We start from the raw sequence: 27,002 nt of genomic DNA, 5'->3' as shown, positions 1-27,002 counted from the left end.
ATTGTTTGGGGATTAGGGGAACGGATGTTTTCCTATTTTTTTTTTTATTTTTTATTTTTTATCCCTTCTATACTCACCTACCACATCTGCACTATTGAGAGGTTATCTCTATCCCATTTTCCAGGATCTTTACCTTCTTTACTACGTCGTCCACAACCCAGGCTCCGTGGGTGACTAGCATTCTTGGAGCGGTTGACAAACACAAGGCGACTGTATAATATCTCAACATGTGATAAGGGTCGCATTAGACTAGGGTATTTCGTCGATGGCTCGAGCGTTACACAAATGTGGCTCGGACCCCATGTTCATATGGTCTCGGAGGACTTGCGTAATATTACTCGATGTAGATGCAAGCTAAGTGGGCCGCATCAAATAACAAAGAAGATTTACAATGGGCATGGCTCAATGGTAGAGGTGTTTCATTCTTTTTACTACGTCGCCCACGTCCACCGTTTTTAATGTGCCCGGTTTCCGACTTGCTACTTCGGCTTTATTCGCCCTCCACCCCTCAACAGTTATAGCTGTCCGGATAAGAATCGAACTATGGCGTTAGCGAAGTGGGAGATGCATCCAAGCTGAATTACCACGCTAGGATAGGAGTAGTCGAATTGCACGGGGGCTACAAAGCTTGAATTGATGCGGGTTTGATTGCTGACTCCACGATGCCAAGGACATTGAATGTTACCCTAACACATGCAGCCAACTTGCTGGTGCCATCGCTCAGCCTTATAATCTCCGGTCCTTTCAAGCATTCTGGAATGCCACGCCATTGACTCCGATGCCCTACCCGAATGATGGAAACTACCTACAGTGTTGGTGGGCGCCTTTCAAAGCAAGGTATGTTTAAAGTACAGCAACCACAGCCCTGAAAATCGGGACTACCCTGGATTAGATCAAACCTGCAAGACTCTGAAGGATCCGTCTTCCCCGGTCCAGCCCTTAAATTTGCCATGCAGTCCTACACATCCACAGTAAAAGTGCTCTTGGGCTCCTAATGGCACAGCACAGTGTCAGCCATCCCAGCCCCGCCAAGTGCCCGTGGTGCCTGCCGGCGACCGAGTCGCAAGATCCTGAAAGTAAATTGAGTGAATTGGAAAGTACCTCTATTTTCCCAATTAAGGGCCCCTTTTCCTAGTCAATGACTCCTCCTGCGAGCTGCCGCAGCTTCCACGGGCTATTGCCCCATTAAAGGCCCCCAAAAGTACCTTTGGCCAAGCCTGCGTGCTAGAGCAAAAGCTTGGGTCCTTGCCCTACAATGGCATCGCCTTGATGCCACTGTTTCGCTGCATCTTCTTTATCGCGCTGCTGATCGCCTGGACCGCCGTAGAAGAGCTGCTAGCCTTGCGGCCGGAGCCGGTACTCTTCCGCTTCGTCACTCCACCCGTCCAATTCTTGCTGGCCCGTTTCTTGTTCTCCAAACATCGTTTGTCACCTCCACCGCTCTTATCGAATGTCCTCGGCGGACTTTGAGTTGGCTGGCTGCCAAGGTTCTTAAGTTTGCCGTGCCAGGCCTGAATATCGGCGTGCCTGTTGGTATTGAAGTAGGGAGAATCCTCCCCATCCTCGTCCTCGTAGGCATCCTCACCCATCTCGACGTCTGAACTTATCAAATCCACAATCTCCTGGTCATTACCCCCAGAGCACTTGGGATCCATGACCTCACGGTACCCGTTGTAGTATCTCCGCAAGATACGTAGGATCTCTGGTCCATGATCCATGACTTTGTCAGGTTGGATGCCTGGAATCTTAGACATCTTGTTAAGAGAAGTTGTCCACCGTATGGCCATGACTTGGAACTCCTTCTCAGTAAACAGCGGCTCTCTGAGCCCTTTCTGCTTTCGGATTTTCTCCTCTGCTACCTTTGCTTCCTGGACGAAACCGTCGACAATATCCCGGTGTATTTCGTTCAAGTCCTCCAGCTCGGTACTTATGGATATTGGAAGCCCAGGCGACCGCGAGAGCGGCTTCAGTGGTTGGTGGTTAGGCAGCTCTTCAAAGGCCTCTTCCTCGTTATCATCTACAATGAACCCATCATTCTCATGGCCGTTCAGGGTCATGGCTCCATTCTCATCGTCGCTTTCCACAGTACGTGATTTCTTTCTCCGTCGCCCAACGGGTAAAGACACGTATGGTGACGACATGGCGGTCACACCTTGATCCTTCGGCTTCTTGGTGGCTTGCTTCGACTGGGGCTTGGAAGGCTTTTCCGGTACTTGAATCGATAACATGAGCTTCCGCTGCCCTGAGAGAAACAGGTGGTATGTCGATCCGAGTTTCAGGTACTGGATTGCCATACCATGATTTCCGACTTGGTTGTTCTCATGAAATGCCTTCTCGGCTAACAGTTTGTCAAGTACTCGAACAAGCTCATGCTTCTTAAGGCTCTTTGCCATTCCATACCAGTCGTCTGAGCGACGTGCCTCGTAGGGGGGGTACTTCCTCCCGATGAGGATGTCGGCGCATTGCACCGCTGTAATCCGCCTCTGCGCCTGAACAACTCGGATGGCAGCAATGGCGTACTCAGAAAAGTCTTGTTGCTCAAAGATCAAACCAGCTTTGCAATTGTCGCAAGTCTTGCCACACTGCGCTGCACTGAAGTCCTCGCCAAAGTAGCGAAGAATTTCAGCCCGTCGGCAATCAGACTTGTTGTCACAAAATGCTGTGACGCGGTTGAGCATAGACATCTGCCGCTCCTTTTGCTCCTTGCTGCCATCACCATCAGCGATCAGCTTCTTCAGGATCCTTATATCCTGCTTGCCATAGAAGAGAATGCAGTCAGAGGGATCTCCGTCTCTGCCTGCGCGACCGGTCTCCTGATAGTATCCTTCCAAGCTTTTTGGAAGCCCGTGGTGTATGACAAACCTCACGTCTGGCTTGTCAATGCCCATGCCAAACGCAATTGTTGCAACGACAATCTTGACCTGGCTCTGTTGCCAGGCAGTTTGTACCTCGACCTTCTCCTGGGGATCGACACCTGCGTGGTAATACCTGGCGGTAATACCTTGGTCCGAGAGACTCTCCGCAACCTTTTCTGCGTTCTTTCGTGAGACCGTGTAGACAATCCCACTCTGATCCGCATATTTGGACTTGATCAGCGACGCGATCTCGTCCATACACTTGGCATTAGTTGTCTTTCCGCGAACCTCGTAGTATAGATTTGGACGATTGAAGCTCTGTGAGAACGTTTGACAGTTGTCCATTCCGAGATTGTGCCTGATGTCGACGATGACGTTCTGCGTCGCGGTGGCTGTGAGAGCCATGACCGGCACTCCAGAATATCTCTGGCGGACTTGGCCCAGAGTCTTATAGTCTGGCCGGAAATCATGGCCCCATTGACTGACGCAGTGAGCCTCATCAATGACGATGCGTGCAAGTTTACCTTTGTCATGCAAGGTTCGCATCCCATTGTTGAAGGTAATGTTCTTGCTCACCATCTCGGGGGTAACATACAGGAGCTCAATGTAGTCCTCCGGGTTTCTCTCCTCGAAAGCAGTCATGACCTGTCTCTTATATTCGGCAGAGCACTCGCCATTGAATGCAACAGCCTGAATGCCCAGAGATTTCATGTGGTCGACTTGATCTTGCATCAAACTGAGCAAAGGCGACACCACAATGGTAACACCCTGAGTCTTGCCAGTCTTGATAACAGCGGGTAGCTGATAGCACAAAGACTTGCCGCCACCCGTTGGCATAAGAACGAAGGCGTCTTTACCCCCCAGTGTGGCATTAATAGCCTGAAGCTGATTATGGCGGAATGCTTTCATTCTGAACCGGTTTTTAAGCATCCTTTGAACTTCAGGTGACCACGGGTGCTTCATCAGTTTGCCAGGGATTGACTCTGGCGCTACTGAGGGCAATGGCTCCTTTGACGAGGCTCGAGGCTTTGCAACAGCTCCAGCGTTTCCAGATGTCTCCGAGAAGACCTTTACAAAGTCCTGCGAGACGGAAGCGTGGGATTGACGGGTTTCATAATCCTGTGCAAAAGCAAGCATTTCCTCATCGTCGCTGAAGTCACTGAATTCATCGTCAGGGCGACGATGTGTCGCTTGAGGCGGATTTCGACTGCCTGGTGCCAAGTTCCTTGCAGCTTTGAGCACTGGCTGGAGCTGAAGTTCATCCAGATCAGAGAAGCCGTCGTCATCGACATCAAATTCTGCACCCACAGGCATGGGATCCACCACTGATGGTCTCGTTGCCGGTCTTGGCTGGTAAGGTGCATTCGAGGGTTTCGCGGTGTCTTTTGAGAAAGGAGGAGCTGAAACAGCATTGTCCTCCTGGGCGAGAACACTCATCCCTTGCGAGGCCTCAATCCTCGATGCTGCCGGGTACAGCTGGTTCTGAGAAGTTTTGGGAAGCTGAGTCTCATGAGCCACTCGCGTACCCATCTCGCTTGCTAGTGTGGCAACATTCGACACCATAGACATGTTGGCACTGCTTTGAAACATTAGTTGAGTGCCCATCACAATGACTGATGCAGGAGGGTGGCCATACGTTGGTTCCTGGAAAGTCCCAAGGAAGCCAGCTACATCTAGCCCAGTGTCATCGATTGTTTTGAGAAGGGCCTGCTCCACCGCCTGGATTTCATCGGTGAGGTCATCAAGTCGAACTTCGTCCTCATCCGTGTCAAGGCCTTGGGCGTAGGCTTGAGCAATGACTTGGGCAAGCTCTTCGCGCTTCCTATAAAGCGCCCTGTACTCATCCGTTGGGGCAGCGAGTTGTTTGAAGGCCTTCTGTTGTCGTAATAATCGCTCTTTTTCTGACTTAACCTCACTTCGCTTTTCCTTCGGCCAGCGCTCGTTAATCGCTCTTATGAAATTCTTATCGTTTGGCTGAATGAGCTTGTGCATGAACTCACTCCATTTAGTCAAGGTCGATGGTTGAGAACTCAACTGATTCAGAAGAGCCAATGCTTGACTTGATTCGGGAGGGGTTTTACTAGGAGCTTCATTGAACAAATCTTCAGGGGGAACCTTGGTGGTCTGCGGGCTGTTTGACGCGATGGCGCGTACTCTGGGGGGGGGCTATTCCAGGAGTAGTATGGCGTTGGGAGAGCGAAGCAAAGTCTAGCTGGACTGCAGGCACAGCTGCCGGCGCTGCATAAGTACAAATTTGTGCTGGCTTGTTCGCAGAGACTTTTAAGATAGCGATTGAGCTATTGCGGGAAGGGGGCGTCAAAGATTCTTCGTCGGAGTCAGGACTGAACGGCTCATCCCTGCCATCCTCCATTCGAGGAGGAAGCGAACTGGTCTGATGGGCTGGATTGGAAGCTTCAGAACGAACGGCGGACTCCTTCAAAGGACTTGTCGCTCCCTTCGAGTGAGGTTGAGTGTCGATGACAGGTAACGCTTTCCGAGGGGATTGCTCACGAGCAAGCGGACTGTGTACATATCTTGAAGGCGATAGTATGCCATCTTCGTCCTCCTCGCTGATGGGTGAAATCTCGGTTGACAGATGGTTTTTAAAGCCATCGCGGGTTCGGCGTGTTCGATTGCTGCGAGATCCGTCTCTTCGACGTGTTCCGGATAGACTCCCAGGGCTCGGGGTGGGAGGATAGGTACCAAGAAGTTCGTAGATATCTGGGAAATCGCCAAGGTCGCTGAATTCTTCCTCGCTGATTTCACCGCTCTTTCTCTCTCTACCGCTCGAGGCCGCTAGATTTGGTTGAGATGTGTAATCTTCGCGCCAAAGTTTCGCATCGCTGCTGAACGATAGCGAGTCGGGGGAGTCAAAGGCATCGTTGGTTAGGTCCAAGTACTCCAGACCATCGGCGCTGAGGTCGGGGAAATCGGGGCTGCTCGTACGAAGGGTTCGGACCGGGGCCGGAGCCGGGGCCTTCTCCGGTGGTGGGCTTTGTGTCTTGCTAGGCTCCGGGCTCCATGTACCTGGAAACACCCAATTAGCTTGAATTGTCTCTACGGCACCCAGGTACTTACTGAGGTTAGTGCGCCTGGCAGAAGCATCTTGTCGGGTCAAGCGATTAGGGGTGATGCAAGAGGGGCTGAGAAGCTGCTGGGGCCTTGAAACAAGATTGGGCTTCCTGGATTTCGAACTCGACTTGAGGCGGGCCATGCTGTCGTCCTCCACTATCACCTGGTCCGTATCCAGAAACCTCGCGCCAAGCCCACCCGGCCGATAAGGTGTAGTCGACACGGCGTCGTTTAAATGTGATTCGTCGTCAAGTCGATTGGACGATTCAGATTGAAAGCGTCGTCGTTCTTGAGAGTCTGAATGTTGTGTCTGGGACAAGCCAGTTTGGGAGGCATCACTGCCCCTCAGAAACGGTGGTATTGCAGGCCTGTAGCGGCCTTGGTCGTTCAACAGCCAGGACAGGTGCTCTGCAAGGTTGTTGCGAGTCATGAAGCCGACACGTCCATATCGGAGCGTCTTTTAGTCACATTTTTCAAGAAATATCGATTTATTCGAATTTGCTTCGTCTAGGGTCGGAGCGTTGATCTCGCCACCCGGGCAGCCGTAAGTTGCTGCCCCACGCGTCACGTGTCAGTTAGTCAGCGGAGCGAGAGCTTGTGATTCACCCTCGGCCCTGTGTCACACTACGACCCGCCTTGCCCAGATCTGGAAAGGTGCTCCGTCATACTTGTGGCTGCCGCCTTGCGTGAATCATCTGTCCTTTTGAGGCGTCGCTCTTGTTGCCAAACCCAATCCTGCCAACGCAACGCCAGCTCCTGCCGCATGACGGACAAGGCGAGAGCTAATATCCTGCAGCGCCTAGCGACGATAAACCTTCGAATGAGGGCAAATTCACGGGTCTCACTCATGGGAGCCGAAGGTCCACCTTAGATAGCCCACTGTTGGTTGTTAACCATGACAGAGTCGAAGCTCCCAAAGGCGTTACCACGGGCGAGAGTGATGAAGAGGAAGTTGATGGCGAACTTGAGGATGGCCTGTAAGCTGTTTGTCTGCCACGACCTCCATATGATACTCACGAATCTCAGTTTTATTGTAGAGACGATTAAGAACCATAGGATTGACAAAAATGTGACCGTGTTTCGTAAAGCTTACGGTAGCTGCGTCCATGACTGACATCTTTTTAGGGCAATCTCGTGTTTCAGGTTAAGTGGAAGGGCTTTGAGAGTAAGAAAGACTTAACTTGGGAACCCGAGGAGAATCTCAAGTACGTACTAGGCATCTCCGCTTTATCCTTCAATTTTCTTACTAGCGCGTTTCTTTAAGGGTATCGGGTGACGAGATTCTCAATGAGTATTTTGACACGATAGGTGGGAGGCACAAGATCTTCGAGGAATCAGCCATAGCGGCCAAGACCAAAAGGCGTATACGAACGACAAATGGCACTTTCGGCATAAGGCCCAAGCGATTGCGACAAAACAAGGCGCATGTTACCGATGATACGTTGCTTGCGACAACGAAGAAATGGAGTCCCCCCTCGGGGTTGTGGGAGGATGAGATTGAGAGGATAGACGCTTGTGAGGAAGACGACAATGGAAAGCTGATCGTTTATCATATTTGGAAGAACGGCCAGAAGACCAAGCATGACACGGAGATCATCTACAAGAAGTGTCCGCAGAAGGTTGCCCATCCCTTTGTCACATCATTAGCTTGTTGGTTTCCGTGCTGACAGGACCCAGATGCTCCAGTTTTATGAGGACCACGTCAAGATTATTGGGAAAGAGAAAAATGCCATGAGAGACGGCACGAGGGCCTTCTAGAGGTGTTACACGATAATCACGTTGCTTGCTTCATCAACACGGGAGGACCGCTGAGTAGGAAGAAGACCGATAATCCAACGGATACGCAGCTGAAACCTCATTTGTTGCACATCACGATTCATTATCTTGATAAGCAAACCAAAGGAACTCGGCGAATCTGGAGCATGCGGTTGCCTCATGCGAAATTGATGCTGAAACATACACCTCAGATGAAGACCCGGCGGGCTCTGCTGATAGATGTTGTTGTGTCGCGCAGGAATGCTGAGTGCACTTAACAAAAGGTAGTTCTTGTTGTAGTGATTGTAATTATTCTTGGTTAAGTTTTCTTTATAATCTCAATGAGAGGCCCTTTGGGGCCTTATATCTTTAAATGATCCCATCTAGGACCTTGAACCTTAATCTAGGACTTCAAACTTTAATCTTGATCCTGAAGCTTAGAGGGAACTCTCAGTTCTTCCAACAATATCTACGTACAAGACAAGGTCAGTCACACAATCTCATGATGGATAGTGTTGAGATCCATTGTTTAACGGATCAATGGCTATTCCGATCCATTGGTGGCGAGGATGTGGATGTCTTCTTGTCAATAGTTTCCGGTGGTTAACACAAGTCTTTCTTCTTCTTCAATTAACACAATATGCTCATTTCAACAGATAGACCCGAGCTTACTTTGGGAATGGATGGGGATGGCCCATGGCTGCTACGAGGTGGCGATGGGCTGGGTATTGATGCTGGTGTGTATGTGTGAGTGAGTGAGTGAGTGAAAAAATTGTGACGCGTCACCAGGAATTGTCACGACATATTCCCTAGTGGAAATGCCATCCAAATGGAGAGATACCTTCCGGATAGTGTGCAGTACTGTAGTCTTGCAAGGGTCCACAAAATTACTAAGTATTTTAACATGGTTGAGGCTTCCCAAAAGGGTTTTGTCACCCATGTGGTAATATGCAACCGTATCCCGAGAGTACGTGAAGGGGTACAAAAAGTTGAATCCCGGAAGGAATTCCTACCAATTCCCCGCCAAAACACCATCAAATTATTTTGATACCATCAATAAATTCCCCTCCAATTCTAGAAGAGATACAGGCCATCAACCCCTATGATGACAAGAGCTTTATCAGGGAAGAGCATAGTCGCCTTGTGGCCGTTGATCTTCCGGCTGAAAATGACCGAGGGACCAACTTCGAGCCTTTCAACGTAGAATTCCACCTCTTCCTACCTATGTCACTCGTTGAAAAATGGGTATCTCATGCTCATTCGTGGGTCACGTGGCTCAAAGGAAACAATATCGTTGACAGCTGGAAGCACGAGATGGGGAAAACCTCATATCTGCACAAATGGAAAGGAATAACGGTCTCAGAGGTGTTAACGGCGATTGCTGGACTAATCAAAATGGGTGTACATAAGGAAAAGACGATACGAAGCTATCGGAAAGCCCCCAAGCCCGGTCTTCAACGCCCTATACACTCATTTATCAAGTTCATCTCATACAACAGATTTCAGCTCCTCCACAGGCACCTTCGCCCCTTTGACCACACCAAAAATGACGAAACCGCACCTCTTCCAAAGGTATTCCAATGCGCTGAAGAGTAGTCTAACCACTTACAAGCCGTATCTATGCAGATATTCCTGCTCGGCTCTCATCTTGCCGTCGATGAGTGCATAGTCCGTTATACGGGCAAAAGTGATGACATCACGGTTATCCAAGGCAAGCCTGATCCCGTAGGCTTCAAGATATGGGTCATCGCCTAGTGTAGCTTCTTTATTCGGTGGATTTGGCAGGTTAAGAAGCCCCTGATACAGAAGACGAGCACATTGCACCGAATTCACTCAGGCCATCGCTGTTTCCCTTACAAATATGCTTTCAATAGCGACATATCACGTATTTGTGGATAACCCCCTCTCGTCACCTCCCCTCTTCCGTAACCTCCGCAGCCACGGCCTCGGTGCCACAGGCACGGCTCGTACGAATAGCGGCATCCACAAGCAACTAGTTCAAGATAATAACGATGACGGCAAGGTCAAAAAAATGTACGAATTCAATGCCGTTAAGGCGATACCGACCCCTGACTATAAGGTACTGGCTTCAGACACTTTTGGCTGAGAAGTCCCTACTAATTCGTCTTCATTCTGTATTCCTAGCTTAACCAAATTGCTTGGAAGGACAACAAGCTTGTGTTGTTTTTAACCACCGTGTTCACCGGCGCCGACGATGAGCGTGTCATCCGGCAGAGGAAGAAGCCGTCATCACGAAAGTGAGAAGCCAAGCCGGTACGCCGTTATTTATTTATTTATTTTTTTCTTTTTTTGGCGATGAAACTGTCAAAATGATCAATATATCGACAGTGACTGCTGCATATAACGACAAGATGAACCATGTTGACCGTGGTGACCAATTGAGGTCATATTATAAGTATGATCATCCCCTACGCCGTGGTGCGCGGCAGGCACCTACATGGACTTTCCTCCTTGATGTTATCCTCGTTAACAGCTATATTGCTCAATTTCACGGACCGCAGCCAAATTGGAAGAGATATATAAACTAAAGGGAGTGGCGAGAGTGCATTTACAATGGATTATTCAACGCCTACGGTCACGACAGTCAGGCAAGGAATCACTACCGAGCAGGAGACAAGCGTGATCTTCAGAACCCCGAATTACAGCGGAAACAGGTGGACGGCGAGATCAATCATGTCAACCGTCATGTCAAATCAAGCTGCGTAGCCTGTAAGGGGTGTCGGCAGGGGCAGATGAGAGCAAAAGGCCAGGCATGGAGCCCTCTTACGGAGGTCAGCGGCAATAAGGGGAAGAAGAAGCCGAAGGAGAAGCGGAAGAAAAAGCGGGCACAGACTTCGTACGGATGCCGAATCTGTGATGTACCAATTTGTAATGAGAAAGATTGTTGGGACTTCTTCAAAGTCAGTGGCGGTGTCCACCTCGAGCAACTTGAAAGGCATGATGCTGATCTTGTGGGTTGAGACATAGGAGCTTGTTGATGCGAAGAATCGCATACGAAGATGGGGTCATTTGAGCCCAGACAGGGCCAAAGTCAATGCATGCCGAGACCCCGAAAGATCGACTGATTACCTCTCAAGCCTCAAAAGTTTCTACCATTTTTTCTCACGGTGCTGGCTCCACAAATGGATCGAGAGGATGCTGCGCCACGCCTGACGGGAATTACCCCCATGCAGTTTCTCCTGCGTCCAAGCGCACGGCAGGACTGTGGTTGTGCCTTTTGAACGGGGTATAACCAACGGGAACTGTGTTCTCTGACATCTAACCTTGAACTAAGGTGAGTGAATTCCTGAGCCAAACTTGAGGGCCGGGGTTTAGGACCAATCATGAAGGTTACATGGTGCGCGGGCCCTCCCGGATAGTTCTCCGTGGACCGATTGATCGACAGCCGCAAAGGCACGCACGGGGCAATTTGGTGATATCATATCTCATATCTCACATCCTGGTCGAATGGAGTGTCAATGCACATGTCACAAGGATATGAGCCCCTTGAAATGTGGCTCTTATCACTGTGCCTGAACTCAGTCTTGGTGAAGCTTGCCTGTTTTCGGCCAAGCTTGCAGATTGATGGCGAAGTATCTTCTCCGCACACTTTCTATGCCAAGATACCTTGATTTAAACTGGAAGTTTGGACATCTATCAATATTACACCCTTATGAACTGGTCCTGAGTAATTGAAAGACCAGCAAGTCACGGGCAGGTTTTTCAATTCATCACGGTGCATCATGGAACCACTTAGCTACGTCCTTTCCAGGGGGCTATTCCAGACCTCGGCCGGGTGCCGAAGGTGTTCCGTCGTCGGCGGACCGTGCCCCTGTTTCATGTTTTGGGCTGGGGAGGAGCAGTGATTGAATCTAGCCAAGTCTCGTTTGCACCCACAAGGCTCAGCCCAGACACTATCGACAAACCGTGCCAAGCCAAGTAAGTGAAGGCGATCCTGGCAATCTCAACTGCTATCTAGGTCAACAATGCCGCCCTGCCCTCTTCCCGCGCCGCTTCCAAGAAGCGGCTCTGGGATTTTTCACACAATCAACGTTCCCCAACCTCGGGTGTTGAGGCACTTGACTTCCTTCCTCACCTTTCCTGCGGGCAGCTATTCTTTCTATTTGTTCTCCTCCCAACCGTCGTGCTTTTCCTCAATCGTCATGGTTCCCCTCCATCCTTTTCACTCGATTCTTCCGTTACTCCCACCATTGTAACCGTAACAACCGCTGCTTCGCCTGACATGAACCCTACGCAAAAGGTTATCACCGACACCAACAAGTCTCCGCTAGTCCAGGTCTTAACCTTGATGTTCCTCGTCATCGCTGTTCTCGCATGCTCTGTCCGCACGGGAACCAAGATCCGCATGATCAAAACCCTGAGGGCCGATGATATCCTCACCATTGTTGCAAGTGTAAGTAGATAGACCTGTCAACGCGATTCACCTAGCGAAACATCGAACCGCTGCGTGTGCTCACGCCCGTACCCGCAGGTCCTTGCAATCGGCCAGTCCATCGCTGTGTTCGCGGGATGTGATAATGGACTGGGGCGGCATTTCGACATGTTGAACTCCCGCGAAATCGACACATTCTTCAAGGTAGATGCGTTGACCGCAACCCGCAGAATCATGGACAGAAGGACTGATCGAGTATTCCGATTGTAGAGCCAATACGCGGCCAACATCATGTTCATCACCTCTCTTTTCTGTTGCAAGCTATCAGGCATCGTCGGTCTCCGGATTATGAGCCGGGAAGGCCAGAAATGGATCATTTTTGGCTGTGAGGCTGTCGTCGGCGGGTGGGGATTCACTGCGCTCGTTGTCAACCTCTTTCAGTGCCGACTACCTACGCCGTGGAGGTACGCTGACGACACAGACTGCATCGACCGAACTGCTTTCTGGACTTACTATTCCATCACAAATATTGCCTCGGACATTGCTATTGTTGTCATCATGTGCGAAAGCGTTCTGAAAATCCAAACATCATGGTCCAAGAAGGCTTTGGTGATGTGTGTTTTTGGCAGCCGTATCCTGTACGTTTCAATCACGCAATTGCGATTAATCTATCTAGAATTTGTGCAATAGAAAAACGCTAACAAAGACGGAAAAGTGTTACGCCCGCAATTGCGGTTCAAATCTATTTTTCCAACAAGGCCTTTGGTGCCACCGATTTCACTTTCTCGATCTGGAAAGCCGCTATCGCTTTACAGCTAGTCCAGTGTCTCTCCATCCTCACCGTTTGCATTCCCAGCTTCAAGCCCTTTCTCGACAGCGTGGAATCCGGCCAGATCCGTATGGATGACCTTCGGCGACAGGGCAAGACTAGCACCAACGGCTACCCGAGTGGGAGGCCGGGGTGCAGTGGAAACAAGTCAAGCGGGAGCACCCCTCTAGGCACTAGGTCACGACCGTTCAGGTTGATCGAGGAGGCTACTACGACTGAATCACAGCATAGCCAAGTATTCGAGTTGGCTGACTTCTCTAAGTCAAACTCACGAGGGGCTGTAAAAACAACGACGGAGCAGCAGGGTGCTGCTTCGGAGGGGCAAAGCCGCCGCACGAGCCACTCAAGTCAGTCAATCCGCATCCTCCAGACATGGCAAGTGGAAGTGCGGAGCATGCACGAAAGAGCCCTTGGGGAAGATTGAAGAGAATTTCTCTTTCCCCGCTCAAGGAGGCACAGCGCTTTGGATCTCACGCACAGAGAAACATTGTAGCCCACCGTCGTGAATAGAAATCGATCAAGGGGTCGGACAGCTTGAATCCCCAATCTCGTTAAGAGCGAAATCATCTGGGAAGCTGAGGGCGTGAAGAGGCATCAAGATGATGCGCCACTCTGCAGGGGGCCAAAGCGAGGACCCAACATGTAGATGAGCCATGGCAGGGGTAATTCAATTCATAGGGGAACAGGTTTTGTACATGTTTGCCGCATGTTAGCCACAGGATTAGTTCGGGATGGCAGCGATTTAAGAGAATGCTTGTATACATTGTAGCACGGACATGACAGGGGCAGGGTGAAAACGGAGGAGGTGCCAACTTGGCAACGTGACTGGATAGGAGAGGGCGGATTGGGTATTAGATCGGACAAGGGGGCGCTTTGACCTGGAATGGAGCATGAAGCATGTCAACTTTCCATGTGGCGTCTTCCCAAAGCGCCTCATAATGCCGTATGACGTCGCCGCTCAATTGCTTGATGATCTCTCCGGTGCCCGAGGCAACCGTCTCCTTGAGTCAGGGTGGGAAGTAGTGCCCCTTCCGATGAAGCCGAATTGCGCAGCTCTATAGGCCAAGTTGAGTGTCTAAGAAACCGCCTTGAAAGTTTCTGTAGAGATCCTTGTGCTGGACAGCCGAGAGACGTAAAAAAAGCAATGGTAGTCTGGCTGTCAGCAAATATGAACCCTGGACGTTGTAGCACTGACCCTCTTCAAGGCGCCGTCCTCAGTAGACTAATGCAGTGTCAAGGCCCCTGGACAGGTTCCAGAGTTGCTAATCTCCACAGTTATGCACCGGGGCACCAGAGCAGGCTGCCGGTTAAACCGTGAGAACAAACTCAACCTCAAGCACCACCAACTTCTCGCCTTAGGGAGGAGGTGGTGGCGTCAATATCATCCTTTTGCCGTCATCCTGACATCGTCTGGAATTCTCGACTTCTCCTTTTATCTCTTTTTTTTCTTTCTCTTTCATTTCTCTACATTTTAAACTGTTCTGTCCTGTTCTTCTCTCATCCTTCCTCTTTAGTCCATCATTTGTTGAACTCGCCTTCTGCTTCCATTTCCCGCTCCGCTATGATGGGTAGCGACAACTCCAGCTATGAGCTGGGCAACACGGTGGCCGTCGAGGCCTATGAAGCCGGCGTCTCAATGGAGGTCAAGCCATTTTCTGCTCGGTCTTCGAACGGCTACGCTGATAGTGATCAATTGGCGCGACTAGGCAAGAAGCAGGTTCTCAAGGTACGCTACCGCGTCATCAACTTTCAGCCTCTATTACATTAGCCTCATTTCATTACTAACTACATCGCTTGAATAGCGAAATTTTGGCTTCATGTCGATTCTCGGCTTTAGTTGTACCATCCTGATTACCTGGGAAGCTGTCACAGTCCTCTTCGCTCAGGGCCTCAACAACGGCGGCACTGCCGGCGTCATCTATAGTTTCCTTATCGTCTGGGTCGGCAACTTCAGCGTCTTCTCTACGATGTGCGAACTAGTCTCCATGGCTCCCACATCCGGTGGACAATACCACTGGGTTGCTATGATGGCACCGCGATCCTGCGCCAAGTTCTTGAGCTACCTTACAGGGATTCTGACGGTCGGCGGCTGGCAAGGCTCCGTTGCTTCTAGCGCTCTTCTCACTGGAAACATGATTCTGGGTTTAATATCTTTGAACAACGACAGCTTTGAGCCCAAGCTGTGGCAAGGCACTCTGCTCTTCTGGGCCATATTCGCATTCGCCGTGTCCATAAACACCCTTGTCTGTTCGGTGCTGCCCAAATTCGAGGGCTTAATCCTGATTCTGCACGTGTTGGGTTTCTTCGCCATCCTTATTCCCCTCGTTATTCTAGGCCCTCACGGAGATGTCGAAGAGCTCTTCACGACCTTCGTGAACAACGGCGGCTGGCCATCTCAGGGATTATCCTTTATGGTTGGTATGATGGGCAATGTTTTCGCCTTTGTCGGTACTGATGCCGCTTTCCACGTATGTTTTACCCTGTTTGAGAGTTTGCTTATATACACCCAGTGGAGGTCGTTACTTACTCGCTTTTGCAGATGTCCGAGGAAACTGTGAACCCGTCTGTTGTGGTTCCCGCTTCCGTCCTACTGAGTCTATTCATCAATGGTGCTTGCGGTTTAGCCATGATCATTGCCATGGTCTTCTGCATGGGTAATTTTGACGAGGCTATCAACTCTGGTCCCGGCATGCTGGGATTTCCATATATGTATATCTTCAAGCAGGCGACCAATTCCACGGCCGGTGCTACCGTCATGGCCACAATTATCATGATCCTTGGAGCTTGCGCTACCGTCGGCATGCTTGCCTCGACTTCACGAGTATTCTGGTCCTTCGCCCGTGACCGCGGTCTCCCTTTCTGGCCCACCTTGTCCAAGGTCGACGACCGCACCACTGTTCCCGTTTGGGCTGTCGCCGTCACTACCACAATTTCGGTACTATTATCTCTCATCAACCTTGGGTCTCCTATTGCATTCATGAACGTTACGTCCCTTTCGATTTCCTGTCTCTACGCCTCCTACCTCTTGGCCGCTATTCTGCTCCTCTACCGCCGTACCACCAAAGGTTTCGCGTTGCCAGCTACTTCAGATCTCCCAGCCCTGGCTAACACCACAGGCGCCGAACTCGTTTGGGGTCCCTTCCATCTTCCGGGCGCTTTTGGTATTGCGAACAACATATTCACCATCTGCTATCTGGCGGTGGTTGGCTTCTTCAGCTTTTGGCCTCCGGTGCTGAACCCAACCCCCGACATGATGAATTATAGCGTTCTAGTTACTGGTTCAGTTGCCATTTTTAGCGTTGCCTATTACTTCGTACAGGCCAGGAAGGACTATAATGGTCCCGTTGTGGAAATCTAACCGCTTAGGGCAAAGGGTCAGAAAGATTAGGGGGTCAGATCCTTCCAGCATAGCCTTCAGCACAGCCCAATTACATGGATGAAACTATCAACAGTACGAGACTCACCATTAGATATTCATTTAGCTAGGAAAATCAAGAGTCTCTCGGTGATTCTTATCCATCTGTCTGGGTGATATACAATGTTCGTGCGCCTGCGCAATCAACCGCTCGCCTCTCTCGCCGTCTTTTTCTCGCGGCTCTCAATAGTCTCGACAAAAAGAATATCCACAAACGGCAACGTATGGTTCACTGAACTTTTACGCATCCCAATGTCGTTGGACACCCGTAAGTCCGCCTGCAAGTTGGTTCCGAAGTGGCCCATCGACTGGAGCTCAATCCCTGCTACCGGTGATGTCTTCGAGTTAGTCGGTGCGATCGTGAGCGTGTCTGAGTCTTCCGATCCGGGCCCTTGCTCTGCTCTCGGCTTTCTTTCTTCAACGTCGGCCGTGATGTCTTGAAACATCATGATATCTACACATGGCGGCCGGGCCTGTCGTGAGTTGGGCGACAAGGCGCGTCGTCCCCTCACCGCCGCCATAGTCTTGCTATTCATCCTCGTGGCCACTAAACTGTCGGACCGCCCAAACGGCCAGAACTTGGATAGGAAGCCAGGTTCGCTATCTGGGGATCCCTCACGCCTATCCGCCAACTTGACGACGTGCCCAAACTCTTGGTGTACCCCTCGTATAAATTCTTGTTGAAATTGTGCTGAGAACTGGCGCATCTTGAAAAAGCTAAGAGGCACAAATTCACAGTTGGGGCTCGACAGTACTGAGTGGATGGGAATCACCCGCCGCATCACAATCATGGTCGATTGCACCCATTCTTCATCGTCTCGGCAGGGTACACGAACCATGGTAGACGTGAGGACTGCGTCTTCAAAAAGGGGCTCTTGTGTCCACTCACACAGCGTCTTGATGGTCTCTGATAGCTGACCCGCAAACTCGATCTCCTGAGCGTTTTGCCGCGCCGAGATCTCCTCCTTCAGACTTTGAAGTATTTTGGAAACTGGCATGTTTTCAAACCGCCTGAGGAACTGTACGTGCCAGTTCTCGAGTGTCTTAAGTGGAAGAGCTGTGGATGGGAGAAGATGTCGGGCGTCCTTCTGTACCAGAACCTCGAATCCGGAGCTGACGCAGGCTCGGATGGAGAAGAATCCTATATGAACACCTGGGGGTGCCTCGTTGTGCTTGGTTGTGTATGTCGACATGGATCGGAGTTTCGTCTCAAAATCGGAACTCTGAATCTGCATGCACGACCTGATGATATTGCTGACCTGATGGAGCTCAGCGAAACGATAACCGGCTGACACAAAACGCTCGGCGTCCCGATCCGACTCGATGCGGCGAATTAACAACATCAATAAGCCGCGCCCAAAGTCCTGCTGTCGAGCGTTGAGCCCCTTCTCTGCCATGTCAGAGCCGCTTTGGTTGTCCTCATGAGCGTCTCCCGTTCCCCAAGAGAGACTTAGACGAGAGCCCATTCGAGATTGGGCTCGTGGCCACTTGCCGCCCGGGCCTGTAGGGATAATCTCATCCCACAAGACACCTACTGAGGTCATATCCTCATGAAACCGGTCCGCAAGCTCGGCTGCGGCAAGACAGAAAAGTTCCTTAAAAATGACGTCGTAGCGTTCAATTATCTCTCCATACTCGCTAATGAGCTGAATGCCACGTCGTCCGTCCTTGTGAGTACTAGAATGCGGCAACTGTGATATGTGCCGCCTCATACCGCCGACAAAGTTCGAGATAGTACTCCAGTTTCTTGATGCCTGGAACATCCATTGGAAGATTGGGTGACTGATGCTAAAGCCGTCTTTGGTATTCTAGCGGAGTGAGTCGAGGTTTATACACAACGTGGCAGAGTATATATGTCTACCTTTTCCAGGAAGGAGTCAGTGACAACAGTACTGGGAATGAATCCATCAGGGTCAATGAGAATTCTTCCGCCCTTGTCAAAGACGGCCGCTCCCAGTGTGACCTGCTGCGCTCGAAGGGCCGACTTTTTCATGTTCCTCGCGCGAATAATGGCTGAGGTAGCAATGATGAAACAGGCACCGAGAGACTGTTCTGGATTAGCCGCATTCTTCATATTGTCAACTGCGGTTGCTTACTGACCAAACAGATAACCACAATGACAGTTGCACCTTTAGAGGGCTCGTTACCCTCAGACTTGATATCTCTGAGACGATAGCGAGTTCCAGTAGCGGCACACCAATGCATCCCTGATACAGCACTTGCAAGGACCGCAGCCGAGATGGCTCGCTTCTGCCACGAATTGGTCCACACAGCTCTAAAGACAAAGAACGTGAAGAGGGCAACGTTGCTGGCAACGACGGCGATGATGGCAGATCCGACGATATTAACTGGCCGATATACACAGGTATAGTTTTTGATAGACGCGTTCCCGAGATAGTGCATACTGCAGGTGGCAACGCCGCAGAGAACACCGCCGATAATAACTCTCCACCAGGAAACGGTATTATTGGTGCCGATTGCGAGAAAGGCGGCCAGCAAGACGAGGATAGGGATGAAGAAGGATGCAGCTGTGAACCCCCTCGAGTAGGCTATTTGCATCTCGGGTTCTCCGTTGGCAAGATCGATGGCTCTGTTTCCAATGAAATGCTAGTTGGTAGAACAGATGGTGAGCATTCGAGGACTACGTGATGAAGATGGATATTGTTGTTACTCACCATGCACCAGATGGCTACTCCGCCCATAGTAACGGCCGAGCTCACGAGTAACAGGCTGATTTGGTCAGTGCGGTCATTCAAAGACATAATATGTGACTTTGAGCATCACAAACACGTGAACATACTGGTTGAACAGGCCTCGGAAGCCGGTTCGTCTGTTAATAAGCTCAAGGCTCGAGCCTGCGCCGACCATGCTGACAACGTAGCTGAGAGCGACGAAGCCGGCATTGTAGCTCTGGGGCACGATGTGATTCTGATACTCACCAAGCAAGTCGTAGGAAGTCATGATGAGACTAGAGCCCGCGGAAGAGCAACGGCAAGTTGCTGACACCGTGCAGTAGAGAGCGAGGATCCTTACTTGGCTGGGTGGAACATGAATGCGACTCGGGCGGCTCTTAACTGACACCTACAAACGGGGGCACGGCTTACGGAGTTTAGAAGCTCGGTAGCATTGCTTCTGGTTGAGTTTGGTTGCTAGGACAGGCTGGCCACGCTTTGGGATTCGCTTGAGATGACTTGGTCATTCATTACGAAGTCGGAAGCCATTTTGGGATGCAAGATGCCCTTCCCGCTATACCAGGATGGTCACCATGGCCACCATCAGACCAGGACTAACACCCAAGGACTAGCCAGGTGTGAAAGCTTGGCTGTGATTCGAGGACCCATTGGGAATTGAGACTGAAACGCCATCTACGATCTCTCTTCCGTCTGGGGTGTTGAGCTAGCTGATCGGGGGATGGTAACCGAGCAGGCTTACGTAGGGGTGGCTTGAGCACTGCCCAGATGAAACAAAGATGACGGCGTTAAGTCAAGCTATGAATTCATACAACGGGCGCAGAATGCTTTTATGTAGGCATTGTGGTTGCATCGGAAAGCCTGTCAACATGCCTGGTCGCCGAGCCAAAGACTTAAATTGGTGGCGGATCCGGTTCGCGGTCAAGTGCTCCGCCAGGGTTTTACCCGTCGCTTGTGCTAGATCGGAAATAATACCGTGCTCGCAACTGGGCCTCTTAACGCCCGAGATTTTGGCAGTTAATGATGTGCGCCCTTCGTCACTAACGTCGGGGGCTGCTGCAAGGGGCAGCCGCCTCTTCCCACCATCATCAAGAGAACCAAGGCCTGGAGGCGATCTCGGTGCACTCCGCCCTTGTCTCTAGCCAATGCTTTTCCGCATCCGTACGTTTATACCATTGCCAACATTCACCCAATTCTTTTCTACGACACTATTCACCCATAAACTTTCTGGTAAGTTTGAGTGGCTCAAGCAAACCGCCAACCGGAAATGGCGCCAACGCGACGAGAACGGCATCCCTCTCTGAAAAGGCCCAGATACAAGCTGGCACTACGCCGTCTCTGCAACGGTTGCAACGGTTGCAACGGTCCCCTTCATAAAGCTCTTGATGGGGATTGTTTGTGTACCAGCTCATCCGCAAGCCTCGCCAGATAGAATTAGCGGATTTCACAGGGCAAGCCCCCGAAGCATTTTACTACGCGTGCCACGTCTTGTCACCCCTTCTCGTATGCTGCTAGATCCCTGTTTCTATACACATCGCGGCCAGTTGAGTACGCTCTCTCTAAGCCGCGGAAAAAAGGGATTGGCTGCAACGTCCATATCAGCCGTAGGGCTCGCCGAGCGTAACCACATTGCCGGCAGGAATAACGCATCGCCAGGGTTCAATAGCGCCTGGTGGGATGAATTGCTGGCCAAATTGTGCATATGGAAAGTTCCGTGCACCCCCAGCTCAAGCTTGCGGAATAGGCGGGAGGCTCATGGCGTTCGAATGCTGAATCCATGCACTCTAGCGCTGCCAAAACAGTGTTGTGTGCACATTATGCGAGACCCAGCGCTTCCACCTAGGTCTGCAGCCTCGCGATACCCTGGGTCCTTGATTGGCGAGGAGGCGCATCTTCGATTCTCAGTGGCATATCTTGATGTCTGTGTTTACTGTACAAATCTAGCCGAGACAACCGATATGAGACGCGACGAGATAAGACGCGACGAGATAAGACGCGGGCCTTCCTACATGATTACAAACCTTATTAGTTAGAAAATCCCGTGTCCTAAGGGGATGCGGCTCAAGGCCCCGCCCAAGGCTACATTCCAGAGCTCAAGGCCAGTCGCAAACTTGACGGCTTGGGATTATGTACATGCAGACTGTCCAACCCGCAGGTCCCCTTTGTATTTTGATAAAACACGCACAAAGGGGCCTGTGCTCATATTCTTGTGCCTATGTACGCATTTCTCATCCGTGCGCGGGCAGCAGCCCTCGTGGCAACGTAACCCAAAACGTAAAAGCGTGGTGAGGATACCCTGTAGCTAGACTAGAGTTTGGATTCACAACTTCGTCACCTTCCCCTGTATTCTTACTTTCTTGACACACAAATGTTAAGGAAGTAGCCTAATCTTCACCCATTTGCTTAGCAAGTACACTGTAAATCGTTCAGCTGCGCGCCGGGCAGCCGTCGGCGGCGGCGATGGCATCTACCACCTCCAGCCCCCTAACCTTGCCAGAGGAGCCCGTGCTGCCCTCCTCCGAAACAGCTCGCCCATCGTGAACCGTCCAATTGGCGTCTTGCCCGCCTTTGGGAGGGCGGCTCAGACCTCTTCGTCGCCGCTCAATGCGGCCTCCTATGCTGCAGCTACCGAAGGAGCGCAACACGCCGACTTTCCTGACCTGCCGGGCCCCAACTCACGAAGCGGAGATAGTCCCATCTCTATTCTCGAATCAGCCAACAGACTCGCGCGTGAATAAGTGGAGGCATAACGCCAAGCTAACTATATTCCAAGCCTTTTGCGTATCATTCGCAGAGACTGCTTAACGATTCACCTCTGGACCGGAGCGGAGCTTTGCCGAACACTTTTCCCAGGGTTTCTTGGAATTCCGGAACTAGGCACTTGCCAACGCCAAATCTGCTCCCGTACTGACCTACAGCAGCATTGCCGCCGCGAACCTCGAGCGCCCTCCCACTCGGTCTACGACCTTAGCCACGAACAAAGCTCCCCCATATTAACATCAACAACAACAACAAAAAGGCCAGCGTCTCCAGGAACAACCGGCTCCTTTTGCCTCACCTCCCGACGACCTCCGCGTTTTCGTCCGGCTCGAAGCCGAGGCGCCGGCCAGAAACCAGATCGGCTATGCCATCCGGACCCACATTTCCGGCAAACTAGGTGTCAGACAATTGGCTCCACAGGGATCTTTGATGGCATGTTGTTGAATTGCGCAGTGATGCTGGGTGTGATTGATAAAATCAAGGTTGTTATTATTATTGTCATGGTGAGAGCTCCCTAGGGGTTTATATCCCATATGATTCCATCTAGGACTTTCAACTTTCAATCTAGGACTTTGTGATGTGACCCTGAAGTGAGGGGGAAGCTCCCAATTATTCCAACATGGCACCAGTCAATTTATGAGAATTATCTGAAGAACAAAGGAAAATTGAACAGCCATGTGTTTAGGCACAGCTATTTAAGCTCATATCGTTAGAATTAGAATCCTTAATGCGATAAGCTGGATGTGAAACCGGATACACGACCCCAAAGTACGGGCCCCGTTTCATATCCGGTCGCACGAACCTAGTGGTAATATGCGACACTGGGCATCGACCTTGGCCGGATCCCGCAGGCGATCCAGGTCAATACTGGATGGGCAATTCGTACGACTGGCTCAACCACCCGTGATCTCCTGATCCAACGACTTCGACGAGCAGATGAACTCCTCACCACGCGCGTACGACCACTGCTCATCCAACAACGCTTCGACAGCGACCAAGCAACACCGCTACAAACAGCATCGAAAGAGGAATCAGCAACGGCTTCCCATCAATGGCTAAGTACGGTGCCACAACGTACCTTGATTGTATACTCAGACGGTTCCCTGTCGAAAGACGGAACCGCCAGCTATGGGTTCACCATCCGGCAGGGCGACCAGTCAGTTCTAGATGGCTCGGGTCGCCTAGGGTCCGCCGAGGTCTTCGACGCAGAAGCGACAGGGGCTCTCAGAGGCCTGCAGGCCGCGCTGGGCCACCCTGATTCGGCGACACAAGGCATCGTTGTCTGCCTCGACAACCTCGCGGCCGCCACCCGCCGGCGTGCCAAGTTGAACGATGGATTGAAGCCAAGCAGCGGTGGATTTGACAGCCAAAAGTGTAGTACCACGACACGAGTTGAGGCAGTTAACAGAAGAGTAACAGACGAAGACTGATGGTCCAGTCGCGTTTTCATTAATAGAATAGAAGCATTAAAAACCCTCCCAAGTTGTGAAATATCGCCTAGAAAATTCACCGTAAAACACCCGTACTTTGCTTCAATGCTTCAATCAACGAGCCGCGGGAATACCATTTCCAGCCTCGAGGGTATCGTTAGAGTCGGTCGAGCATCGCCGGTCCTTAACAAACTTGGGCCACGTGTTGGTCAGGACGAGGTATTTGATGCTTCCTTCAGCATCGTCAAAGATGGTGGCGTTGAAGCCCTCGGGGATATCCCCCCAGTAGAGAGCCTTGTCGCTGATGGACCCCGAGTCGTTGTTGATCGACTCAGTCTGCATGATGCCCGTCTCGGAGCCGTGAGCTGACGCTGCAGACGACTTGGTCTTTGTCAAGGTCATCTGGAACGAGTTGAAGGGCGTAGCAGGGTCGATCTGGCGCTCCTCGCCGTAAAGGATACGGGCCGAGCTCTCGAAGACAACTTCCAACTTTCGGAGGTCTTGAGAAGATAGATTGATCTGGAACTTGGCGTCGTAGGAACTGACGAAGTTGGTATAGATGCGGAGGGCGCTGTTGTATCGTTCGCGGACGAGCTCCTGGATGGAGGCATCCTTGATCTTCTCGGGATCGCGGACGGCAGCGGGCAGCGAGGACTTCCACTCAGCGACGGCTCTTAAGAAGGCGATATTCTCACCAGAGAAATCTCGGAGTGCGGAAAATTGCTGTAGTGGCTCGGGGTCTCGTTTAAGGACGTACTCTAGGGCCTCCATAGTAAGAATACTCTCGCCGGAGCCACTGCTCTTGCTGTCCTTGGACCAGGAAGTCAAGGCGGAGCCGGCAACGGTAGTTGATCCAGTGGCGATTGACCTGGCGCCCCTATCAACAACTCTCTTATTGAGCTGCCATTGGGCGATAGAGTCAAGGGTCTCCTGTCGCAGGGTCTGGTGCTGGATAACCTCATAGCAAGGAAAGAAGACGGTAAAGATCTCAAGTAATATGATCGAGAGGGCAATCCTAAGCAAACGGCTAGTCAGAGAGTTCAATGCCTGACGGAAGTATCATGAAATGGGCATACCATTGGGGAGGAACCCAGACGTGGTTGACGGGAGCCATGCCAGGAACATACAAAGCAATCAGCCACATAGGGGTAGCATGAAGACTATGTCTAGGTCAGTTTGGAGTCGAGCATAGCCTCAAGGGAGACTGGCCTGGAAATGCAGCAAGCTACGGTCTGAGTCCTCCATCCCTGTGTATCGTTGATATCACGAGACTTCCACAGAATGTAGGGGGCAACGATCCATGCCCAGAAGAACTGCCAGAAGACAGACGGCCACCTGGGTACGAGTCAGTATTTGGATGACTCTCGGGGAGATATTGGACGTACCATTCCCAGCCGCGGCCCATCTGAGACTTTTGGTAGTCCTCAGTGCCGGTGACTTCAGTGCCGGGGATGCCAAAGGAAGGGTGGAACTTTCGCGAGATAAGAAACATAAAGATTGTGAGGAAAAGCTGTGTAAGTTAGCCATGCATCCAGACCGGTGGTGCAGCATAGTGTCGTACCTGGAAGGCCATGCCGAGACCGACAAGGACAAGGATCTTCTTGGTGTAATTGAGTGTTTGGAAGCGACCCTTCGGGCCGGACTCAGATCGGCGGGGCTTCTCGTGTGAGCTTGCGGCGAAGAGCTCCTTCTGGGTCTTGGCTACATGGAGGAATCGGCTGTTGGAAGCGTGAAACAGAGCAATGCCGAAGGGCAGATAGGTGCTCATGACCCAATATTCGACCTGGGGTGTGGCTAGGGGGAACCAGACGTAAGCGGTTTGGACGGCACCCCAGTAGAGGTGGAGGAGGATGATGGCAGTAAAGGATAGCGGCAGGCCTCGGATCCTTAACAAGGGCATATTGCGACGACGCCATAGAAAGTACATCCCGCCGGCGAGCATGAAGGTCCAGGCGAAGGTGAAGACCATCCAGAAGATGCCGAGGGCATCAAGCCGAGGCTCGGCTTTTGCGGTATCCTTGGAACCCGACTCCGCCATTATTCGATGTTTATTGAGAGAAATGTGGGAATCGGAGCTGTACGGATTGATTGGAGGGCCGGCGGGGAGGGAAGAAGTAACGAATGTGGTTGCAAAGGGATGTGTAGCCTCCACAACCTCTGTAGGGGAGAAGGAGAGGTGACAACATGTTTTGTATTGTTGATTGATGGAATGTAAGCCACCCCCTGGTTCCAGCAGAGAGAGCAAAAAAGCCTAGCACGAGAAGCACCAAAAAGGCACCAAGAGAGAAGATAGAAATGGCGCGGCCTATCTCCTCAGCTGCCTCCGCGGCGGTCACGACAGGGTAGTCAGTCCAATCAGAGCACTTTTTGGTGACAATACCTTGGTTTCCACTGTCTTCCACCCCAGGAAAGAGTAGACTGGTTACAAAGTAATAACAGCACGCTTCCTGAAGCCTCCTGCAGTAGGCGCTAGCCATTAGAGGCATAACACTGGGGCGGGATGCGGACTGGATAGCCCCGACCATATTCCGGTACTTGGCAGCTGGTCGGGAGTCCGATCACTGGGGCTAGAGCCTTTCCTTCTAGTGGTAAAGGGCGACAACCAATGTGCACGGTGGCCCTGGGCTTTCGGGAGGGGAAAGGTTGTGCCAAGCTCTGAAAAGCCGTGGCGAGTGTTCGGCGCGTCGAGGTTTTTCCTTTTTGCAGCCCTCAGCTGGCGCTCGGTCCATCGCGCCACCAAGTCGACAATGCGCTCAGGGCCAGTATTGGCGCCGCCATGACGAAGCTGTGACCTGATTTCCCCCCCTGGCGCTGCATGATTGCCATCGACAAGGGCGTCAAGAATCTCGTTGAGGCATAGGATCCGCCCTTGACACGCGAGAGTAAAAGGTTCCTTTCTCCCTTGTTCTTTATGCGGCGTGACCGTTTGATGTCTTGTCTTGAGCTATCACAATCAAGTCCTATTTCGAATAGGCTGGCGATGGCTACTGTCTATTGGGCGAGACCGACGTTGGTTCCTGGGTCTTCCGTACAAGGATTAGACGGTCAGGCCCCGGTTCATCTGGGTGGAGAATTTTTTGCTGCTGCTCGCTCCAGGCCTACGGGCCGATGCGATGCGACCCAATGGGTCTCATTTATCCCTTCTGTCGAGGCCTACAGGGAGGAGAGCAGAAAAAAAGTGTCGGGATCTCTTTGATCACGTCGGCGTTGTGTTGCATTTCAGCAAACCCCACCCCCTGCTAGCAGACAAGATATCGTGAACACTGGACTCTTTCTCTATCAGTACACTTTTGGTTGCTTGCCGTGGACTACGACAATCACCCATGCCACTGTTCACCCGAGAGGCCTATCATCACACGATTGCACTGTTAGAGCCACTTCGCTCTGGACCCGTTGGAGCACGGGCTCCTTTTGCGTGTTGTCGATGTCCTTCAAACAGACACAGACAATGGCTTCCATGAGGTGTGGCTCGTGAATGTGATTAGCAAACGTTTTCGGATCTGTTGGGAGTCATGGGGTATCCAAGGCGTGTTTAGAGCTTGTGAGGCATCGTCGGGTGTCCGGACCGAAGGCGCTAATACCTTATCGGGACGGCTTTAAGCTGGACATTTAGCAGTCAGCAGATCTTGATGTGCCAAATAAGGCCACTACCTTCTCGTCTTATCCTCCCCGCCGGGTATTTTCTCAACGGAATGTCAACGCGTCAAGGCCCAAGCCCGGTCGGCGTCTAGACGAGGGTGGGCTAATCGCCCGATACTGTCGTCATTGCCTCGTAGCAAACGCTTCCAGACCGTTCTGTCCGT

The 27,002-nt window shown here is 51.4% G+C and overlaps 5 protein-coding genes and 1 pseudogene across 6 annotated transcripts, besides 1 other annotated feature; 3 read left to right on the top strand and 3 right to left on the bottom strand.

Annotated features, from left to right (window-relative positions):
- Positions 1 to 1,250: 1,250 nt before the first annotated feature.
- On the bottom strand, positions 1,251 to 6,384 carry NCS54_01483500 (annotated as a pseudogene). The gene is made up of 3 exons: positions 5,934 to 6,384; positions 5,386 to 5,882; positions 1,251 to 5,021 (listed from the first exon to the last, which is right to left on the bottom strand).
- Positions 1,251 to 6,384: a sequence feature.
- Positions 6,385 to 6,774: 390 nt separating this feature from the next.
- NCS54_01483400 (Chromo domain-containing protein) lies at positions 6,775 to 7,685 on the top strand (the record flags this gene model as incomplete). The annotated part of the gene is made up of 6 exons (XM_053159960.1): positions 6,775 to 6,787; positions 6,838 to 6,904; positions 6,954 to 6,996; positions 7,053 to 7,132; positions 7,192 to 7,546; positions 7,605 to 7,685. The coding sequence occupies 6 exons, from the start codon at positions 6,775 to 6,777 to the stop codon at positions 7,683 to 7,685; spliced, it is 639 nt and encodes a 212-aa protein (XP_053015935.1).
- A 4,030-nt stretch (positions 7,686 to 11,715) lies between these two features.
- Positions 11,716 to 13,328, top strand: NCS54_01483300 (Hypothetical protein; the record flags this gene model as incomplete). Its single annotated transcript, XM_053159959.1, has 4 exons — positions 11,716 to 12,096; positions 12,175 to 12,279; positions 12,346 to 12,713; positions 12,791 to 13,328. The coding sequence occupies exons 1-4, from the start codon at positions 11,926 to 11,928 to the stop codon at positions 13,326 to 13,328; spliced, it is 1,182 nt and encodes a 393-aa protein (XP_053015934.1). The 5' UTR covers positions 11,716 to 11,925.
- A 1,137-nt stretch (positions 13,329 to 14,465) lies between these two features.
- On the top strand, positions 14,466 to 16,262 carry NCS54_01483200 (Hypothetical protein; the record flags this gene model as incomplete). The annotated part of the gene is made up of 3 exons (XM_053159958.1): positions 14,466 to 14,630; positions 14,707 to 15,372; positions 15,444 to 16,262. 3 exons carry the CDS (start codon positions 14,466 to 14,468, stop codon positions 16,260 to 16,262), a joined length of 1,650 nt encoding a protein of 549 aa, XP_053015933.1.
- Positions 16,263 to 16,462: 200 nt separating this feature from the next.
- Positions 16,463 to 19,280, bottom strand: NCS54_01483100 (MHYT domain-containing protein; the record flags this gene model as incomplete). The annotated part of the gene is made up of 5 exons (XM_053159957.1): positions 16,463 to 18,127; positions 18,181 to 18,366; positions 18,420 to 18,926; positions 18,995 to 19,049; positions 19,120 to 19,280. 5 exons carry the CDS (start codon positions 19,278 to 19,280, stop codon positions 16,463 to 16,465), a joined length of 2,574 nt encoding a protein of 857 aa, XP_053015932.1.
- A 4,033-nt stretch (positions 19,281 to 23,313) lies between these two features.
- NCS54_01483000 (Hypothetical protein) lies at positions 23,314 to 25,237 on the bottom strand (the record flags this gene model as incomplete). The annotated part of the gene is made up of 5 exons (XM_053159956.1): positions 23,314 to 24,214; positions 24,276 to 24,359; positions 24,409 to 24,534; positions 24,585 to 24,709; positions 24,761 to 25,237. 5 exons carry the CDS (start codon positions 25,235 to 25,237, stop codon positions 23,314 to 23,316), a joined length of 1,713 nt encoding a protein of 570 aa, XP_053015931.1.
- Between the last annotated feature and the right edge of the window lie 1,765 nt (positions 25,238 to 27,002).

This window comes from Fusarium falciforme, chromosome 13 (assembly GCF_026873545.1).
Source record: "Fusarium falciforme chromosome 13, complete sequence".
Taxonomy (NCBI): Eukaryota; Fungi; Ascomycota; class Sordariomycetes; order Hypocreales; family Nectriaceae; genus Fusarium; species Fusarium falciforme.
This window is presented reverse-complemented; position numbering and strand designations above follow the sequence as displayed.